The sequence below is a fragment of the Cynoglossus semilaevis genome, chromosome 11 (genome assembly GCF_000523025.1).
Source record: "Cynoglossus semilaevis isolate Cse_v1.0 chromosome 11, Cse_v1.0, whole genome shotgun sequence".
NCBI lineage: Eukaryota > Metazoa > Chordata > Actinopteri > Pleuronectiformes > Cynoglossidae > Cynoglossus > Cynoglossus semilaevis.
This window is the reverse complement of record NC_024317.1, coordinates 12,190,185-12,198,117: the sequence shown is the minus strand read 5'-3', so window position 1 is coordinate 12,198,117 and position 7,933 is coordinate 12,190,185. Positions and strand designations below refer to the sequence as shown.

At 38.7% G+C, this 7,933-nt stretch overlaps 1 protein-coding gene across 5 annotated transcripts in view; it reads left to right on the top strand.

Moving 5' to 3' along the window:
* Positions 1-4,714, top strand: part of LOC103386376 (calcium/calmodulin-dependent 3',5'-cyclic nucleotide phosphodiesterase 1B) — a 15,539-nt gene extending 10,825 nt beyond the window's left edge. For 2 of the 5 annotated variants that reach the window (XM_025060353.1, XM_017036346.2), the window contains exons 8-13: positions 143-268; positions 1,463-1,787; positions 2,498-2,579; positions 3,067-3,184; positions 3,982-4,118; positions 4,255-4,714. In XM_025060353.1, coding sequence (XP_024916121.1) covers positions 143-268; positions 1,463-1,787; positions 2,498-2,579; positions 3,067-3,184; positions 3,982-4,118; positions 4,255-4,352 — 886 coding nt within the window. In that variant the 3' untranslated portion in view covers positions 4,353-4,714. Of the gene's footprint in view, positions 1-142; positions 269-1,462; positions 1,788-2,497; positions 2,580-3,066; positions 3,185-3,981; positions 4,119-4,254 lie in introns of those variants that run through there. The other 3 variants (XM_025060352.1, XM_008320606.3, XR_003051179.1) reach the window with 3 other exon arrangements.
* The last annotated feature ends 3,219 nt before the right edge of the window (positions 4,715-7,933 follow it).

Here is a 7,933-nt window from a genome sequence, read left to right as displayed (position 1 = left end):
ATAAGTTAATTAACACCATCTCCACATTGTACTGTGAGAAGAAAGTGCTGTGATTTAATGTCTTACATTCTCTTCTTGCTTCTTTAAATTCTTTGAAAAAAAAATCTTTCATTTTTTTTTTTTTTTTTTCTTTATTTCCCAGTTCAGAGTTTGCACTGATCTACAATGATCGATCTGTGCTGGAAAGCCATCACCTGAGCGCCGCGTTCCGGCTCCTGCAGGACAAACAAATGAACATTTTCAGTCATTTGACCCGAGAAGAGTGGATGTAAGACGACAGGCCTGGTAGTGAAATGAGTGGATGAATGTCGACTGCAGAAAACTGATGTAAAGGGATTTCCAAAGTGGCAACAGTAAAAAAAAAAAAATTTTTTCTCTATTAGCCCTAAGTCTGACGTGGCAGTAGTTTTCTTTGCCTTAGTCCTTAGTTTCTTTTCCAAAACATATTAAAATCCCATCAGTGGGCACACAGCTCTTGGGTTCAGCCAATCCCACACACTCACTAAACTGCAATTACTCAGTGGAGCAGTAAAGTGTGTTTATCTGCCGCAGCAGACAAATACAGTCTTTATTCACATTGGCCTTAAACAGACAGAACACACACTGTTTTTACAGTTAGCCGTACAATTCTACGACACAGTTAATACAGAACTGGAGTTAGCGTAGTAGCCACGTAGGTCAATTCAGTGGTAGTGTTGATTAAACTGAACAGTGGAGTGATGGTTAGCACTGATTGATCTTGTTTAAATTTACCAGGACACACAAACCTCATTTCCAAAAACATTGAAACACTTCCTCAAAATGCAAAAAAATGTAGAGCGGCTATTTTTATATGCTGTACTACAGGGGTTCCCAGGGTGTGGTGGGGTCAAGACCTGTTCTTAGCTTCATTAAAAAGTAAACAGCCAATAGGAAATAGAATCAGCAGAACAACTAAAAGCCATTTTTCTGTACCTTCTGAGGGTTTAAAGGCATTAACAAAACAGATTTATTGTTTCTTTTATTGCATTCATAAACTTTACCAAATGCGGTTTGTTTATATATGTGTATATATACACACATATATATACATGTGTATATACTGTATATATGTATACATATAAATACAGATTATACACTGTATATATGTATACATATATACTATATATATATATATATACAGTATTTAGTTCTTAATAGAGAGAACTATCAAGAACTATTAATATTATATATTAATATCTAATATTTAGATATTAAGAAATAAATACTGTATATACATATACATATATATACAGTATTTAGTTCTACTATTCTGTTGATAGTTCTCGATGACGTCAGCAGATGAACACCTGCAGCCTTTGGTTTTGGGCTTCACATGTGGTCACCGTCACCATGGGAACAGAAGTCTATCACAGTATATGCTGAAGTTGTGTGTGTGTGTGTGTGTGTGTGGTTGCGTGTTTGTGTGTGTGTGTGTTGACAGGGAGCTGCGCTCACTGGTGGTAGAGATGGTGTTGTCCACCGACATGTCCTACCATTTACAACAGGTCAAAGCCATGAAGTCCTGCCTGCAGCAGCACGAGCGGTACGACCGGCGTTCACTCTGGTGGTCCGTCGTCATCATCATCATCATCACGTGTTCACTGCAGGTTCGTTTGTCCTCAACGATGCTGTCGTTTCTCAGCAGCATCGACAAGGCCAAAGCGCTTTCTCTGTTACTTCACACGGCCGACATCAGTCACCCGTCCAAGCCCTGGGCGCTGCACTCACGCTGGACCAAAGTCCTCATGGAGGAGTTCTTCAGGCAGGTAGGATCTCCTCTCCTCTCCTCTCCACCTCATCTTCAACACTTCAAATTCTCATCTCGTGTCTTATCATCTCCTCTTTTAGACAGGTAATCTTTTATATTAGCTCCTAATAAATGAATATATATATATCCATCCATCCATTTTCATCCGCTTATCCGTTACCGGGTCGCGGGGGCAGCAGTCGCCACCCAAATCACTCTGCACCGTACCAACCCCCTAAACCTTCCTGCGGGTGGTGAGTCCACTGGAAGGTACCAACCGCCCTAACCGGTATTCGAACTTGCCCAGGAGGTGAACCCTGGGGTTCCACACCAATGACAGAGACATTGCCTCTGGGCCAAAGCGCCACGAATATATATATATACATATATGAAAGTATATGGTGTTAAATTCATTCAACTTGGTTGGTTTTCTCGAGCCTTGACGGTACTTGACCGTACAGGTCCGCACCAGGCTTTTGTGTCTCCTCTTCATGTTCTGAGACAGGGAACAATTGCTCTTGTTATGTTGCACAACCACCAGTGACAAACACAGGTTGTGTTCGTTCAATTTCTTGAGAAGTACAAAGACGTAGGCCCCTTACTTTGGATCTCTTTAAACCAGTCTTAGGTTTTACGGAGGTGGGAATCAAATACCTTTTTGGAACGTTATTTTTGTGCGAGGAGTGGGATGTTCTTTGAGATATTTTCTCTCTTCTCTGTCTTTGTGAGGGCGATAGAGAGGCAGAGCTCGGTCTCCCCTTCTCTCCTCTCTGCGATCGAAAAAGCACGCTGGTAGCTGAGTCCCAGATCGGTAGGTGTCTTTTCTGAACTTCACTTCCTTTTTTTTTTTTTTTATTATTCATCACAGCTTCATAAAACATTTTTTTTCTGAAGTTTTTTCTCACTCTGATTCACCAGAGACCGCGATTCTTGTAGCATTACTGTGAAATAAGAGCTTTCATGTCATAGACAAGACTTATTTTCACATTATTATGTAAGAAGGAGGTGCCCAAAGTGGGGGGCGCGCCCCTTTGGGGGAGCGCAGTGCCATTACAGGGAGGGGGGGTTAGGATAAGTGTTAGCGTTAAGGTTAGGGTTAGCGTTAGGGTTAGGGTTAGCGTTAGGGTTAGCATTAGCATTAGCGTTAGCATTAGCATTAGCTTTAGGGTTAGCATATCGTCCAATGCTTCCAATTGGTTGAAGGCGGTGTAAAATGAATATCTGATAACAATATTGCATCGATTTTGTTTGCAACTTTGGGAACCACTGATGTAAGAAATAATTTTTTTTCCGTACAGGTTTCATAGACTTTATCGTGTATCCTACATTCTCCCTGCTGACGGACATGACCGAAAAGATTGTCATCCCTCTGGTGGAGGAGAATCCAGAACCACCGGACCCTTGCAACCGACACAGGTGGAGGAACCCCCCCCCCTCCAAAAAAAACCCCAAACAGTTTTAACCCAGTGGATTGTTTTATAGCTATGCTGAAGTACAATGGAACCTCGACATATAAGTATTTCAAGATACAAGCATACTTACAGACGCCGACGCTAGCAAGCCGTCGAGCAAATGTTTGCTTCGAGATACGAGCACACTTACAGACGCCGACGCTAGGTGGCCAAGGACTCGGAGCAGCCAAAGCCGGCTCACTCGTTCACGTCACGCGTTCGTCGACATCCGTACGCGTCTCCCGCGAGTCTTCCGTATTGTGTTTGCGATATCTACGTGATTTTCTCTCTATTTTGTGCACTATTCTTCATAATAGTGATGAGTCTTAGAGGTAGAGAGAAGAAGAAACGCCATGGAAATGACGACCATGGAAATAAAGCATGAAATTGACGATAAATATGAGCGTGGTGCCCCGCTAAAGTAAGAATACAAATCGGAAAAATTTAAAAAAAAATCTAGTGTCTACGTACAGGCCAACTCCCTCCCTCCCTGCGCCGCCATTAGCCGCTACTGTATCGTCTGTCTCGAATCTCGTTATTAGCATTAATAAGGGAGTTTTTTTAGAGGGCCGGGATGGATTAATTCTTTTTCTGTTATTTCTTATGGGAAAAAAATGATTTGCGATACGAGCACCTCGAGTTACGAGCTCGGTCCCGGAGCGGATTATGCTCGTATCTCGAAATTCCACCGTGCAATAATTTTGAAAACAAACCATTTCGTTGATCCAACATTGATGCTTAGCCGTGTGTTTTTGTCCACAGTAACCTTTGGAAGGAGAGCTCCAGAGGTCTGCAGTGGAGCCTCGCCCACATCACGGCCGAGCTGGTGAGCTTTCGCTCCACGTGGACGCGACACACTGAGGACAACAAGCTCAAATGGAAGGAGAGCGGCTCCAACGGTTTGTAACGTGATTTTTGGTAAAACTGCATTTGAATTTCAACCGTTTGAAGTCGCAGGGATCCAGATATGTTTATCGCTTTTCGGCTCTAACAAAATATTATTTTATGCCTTTCCCCTGTTCTTCAATCCTCCAGGATTTTCAGACGCGAGGCAGGCAAAAGATTCCAGGTCGAGACAAGAGGAGCTGTCAGAGGAATCCCAGCAAGTCCCGTCTAAAGATAGAACGCAGTAGACAGTGCTTTTCTTTTTTTTTTCTTTTTTTTTTTGGACATGTTAGAATATCTATGTATGGTAACTGAGGCTATTACTGATACGCAGTGCCTTATATTCTGTATTCCGTTCCGAGACTTTTTTTTTGTATGTTTCAGATGGAGGTAAAAATGTAGTTTTGTAAGGAAATGGAGAAAAAAAAAACCCCCAGAGTGTAGTATAGTACCTTAATTTAAATGCAAAAGTCTACATGCTGGCCATGTTACAGTAAACAGTATAGTGTTGTTGTTAATTTAACTTGACATCAGAATAATCACGTAACCTAATCATGTAGATGGAGTTAAACACAGATCATTTGTTAAAGCAATAAAAATTGAACCTTCTTATTCTTTGTCGCGTGTGCTGTTTGCTTGGCTGGTCTAACTCCACAAGGGGGCAGCCTCTCCTCCGTGACGGACGATTGGCATTTCACCGTTTTATAGATCCTCAGCCTGATTTTTCCATGTTGTTGACCAAAACTTAGTGCGATGATTTTTTTTTTTTTTAAAGTGTCATAATCCTTTTTGGTCCCCGAGGTTTCCTTCCATCAATCAAACCGAAGCCATTCGTCCAACTCAGTGGTTCTCATTTATTTTCTGTCATGCCGCCCCCTTGGGGACAGAAATGTTTTCACGCCTCCTCCGACCTACACCCCCACAAATTGAAATTACTATTGAGAACCTGATGACGTGTATATTCTTATCTGTACAAACCACTGTATGAGTTGCTGCCCCCTAGTGACTGGAGGCTTGTTATCATTTAAGCGTTACAGCAGTGGTACACTTATGTCCAGGGCCCACCTCGCCACGCACCTCAGGGGGGGCCCGCCCCATTATTTGAGAAACACTGGTCTATGTTAACATAGTACAGTACAGTACAGTTGTCTGTTGACTAAACTGAGTCTTGACACACAATACTTTCTCTGATTTTGATTTTTTTTTTCTCTTGATACCGTTTGACGTTCACATAGATAGTAGAAAAGCTCCCTCCTGTTTCTGTTAAATTATTTTCTTAGTTCTCTGCTCTCACAGAAGGGGGGGCTGGAGAGCAAGGCAACGTAGCGTATTTTTTATATTGCTGTTTTGAATGATCCCTTATAATCTTTTTTTTTTCAACAAAGATGTAGGGATGTAGAGAATAAATAACATAAAAAAATAAAAAAAAACAAAAAATAAAAAAACATAAAAAATTTAAAAAATAAAAAATAAATTCCTTACATGCTCCCATGGTCACGAAAATATTTGTAAATACAGCTCTTTTAATTAAAAAAAAAAAAATAGGATGTAGTCAAAGTGAAGCCCGGCCTAACACGGATTATGGTTGGAATAAATAAGAAAAACTACGAACCGCTATTTCAATTATAGAAAAAAACAAAAACAAATGCAACTTGTCCATGAATATAGAGTAAAACCCAGCACGACACTATTTTTGTCTCATCAAATCTTTTCAGTGTAGGAGCATTATGTGTCAGTTCTCTGTTTAATTATAGGTTAAATAAAAAAAATATAGTTGGGTTATCAAGCTTTATCAGTTTTATTGTTAGTGCTGATTTAAAAAAAAAACACAACGCACCATTAACAGTTCAATCGTTTTATTTAATCAAATAAATGTCATTTACAATAATCATCAATCAATCCAGTATAATTGTATCAATGAAATTTCCCAGCTTTTAATTACGTATGGGTCACAATGACGTATTTTTAAAAAAAACAACATAACTTTACTCCAATAAATTTACAAAGGAATGTTTTACCCTCTTTCTAATCCATTTGCTCACACTGTGACTTTTTTTTTTTTTTTTGCTAAAGTGACGTCTACTAAGGTGGCTGTAGTTTTCTCTTTTATTAATTATTTTATTTTTTTTCAGCAAAAAAAAAAAAAAATGTCAGGATAACAGAATGATTGTCACATAATAAATATAACGATGCCCAAAAAGCAACACAAACGGTAAATGAAATTGCAAACAACTGACAGTTTTGTTTTTCCTGCTGTTGATATTTTTTTAATATTGCATACAAAACTACAATTTGGAGAAAAAAATAACTGTAATTAATTTCTTTTTTTTTTTTTTTTTTTTTTGGGACACATGAATTGCCTGCTTCACCATTTAAATCAAAACACATTCACAATTAGAAGTGATTTCCTCTCAGAACAATGTAGTGCGTTTCATGGAGAGGATTTCAGTGATGAATTAGAGCCTAATCCGCTCAGTGGACGTCGGATTTGTTTTGTCCAAACGTGACTAAACAATGGAAATCCCTGGTTCATCCACTAGGGGCTTACAACTAAACGGAATGGATGGTTAAAAAAAAGCGTGTAAATTTTTTTTTATATATAGAAATGAGTAGGTTTGAGTTCTCATGTAACCAAAAAAAAAAATGAAATCACATTTATTTCATAAAGAAAATATAAAGGCTTTGGGTTGTTTTGTAATTCTTTGACAGCAGTTATAGGATGATGATGATGATGATGATGATGATGATGAGGGCAGTTACTCTTTACTTCTTCGAGTTGGACTTTGATGCTAGGTTTATATGTCAGTTCGGTATAATGAACATTTCTCTGTTAGTTAGTTTGGTCGCCAGTCATCATCATTAGCTTGTAACTTGGTCTCATAGCGAAAGATGACTTTATCTAAACAGTACGTTTGGGTTTGAGCTTGATTGACTGTGTTTTTTATAGAAGAAAAAAAAAAGAACATTAGTGGAATAAAAAAAAATTATACAGTGGTGCCCAACTGCCGGTTCGGGGACCAGTGCCGGTCCGTAGTGGGACAAAAACATGTACTTCAGTTTTACTAATTTACTTCATTGCAAAAAAAAAAAAAAAATCCAGTCATATCCCTTTACTTTTTTCATTTTCAAGTCTTAAAGATGTCTGAAATCTGAGTTTATTTTTATTTTTTAAATGTGGCATATGGTTCAATTATGTTGATTTTTAATATGAGTATTTTTAATCTGACATGTCAGGAAGTAGTTGAAAATGCCTCAATTATTTTCTAAAATACTTTCCTCAAAAAACTAGAGACTCTGCAGAATCCCGAGAATCCCAGAAATTTATAGAATCAAAGCCCGAAAGATTTTCCAATTATTTTTCGGCAGATCTCCAAAAACAGGACTGCAGATACAGTCATAACGTCTGTGCACTGTACTGTAGTGTGTGTGTATACCTACAGTATGTGTTTTCCCATAGTGTAAACATAAGTGTATCCAAGTCCAAGTAATTTGTGAGGTACAAATTTTTTTTTTTTTTTATTGCTGAAAAATTTAATAAATAAAAAAAAAAAATTTGCAGGAATCATGGCACATGTTTGGTGATGAGAGCTGCCCTCAAATGATCGGTTACATTTAAAACATTGATACATGAGGCGCGTGAGTGACGGCAGGTTATTATAAAGAATGTGCAGATGGTTAGGTTTCTTTTTAAATGAATAACTACTGCTGGGAAAACAAAGAAAACAAAATCTCTTTACACAAGATGTCTTTGTTCAACACAATGACGTGTAGTAACCCTGGACGTTGTTCTTATGGTGGTAACTAAGGCCTGGCTGTACAGGAACATACC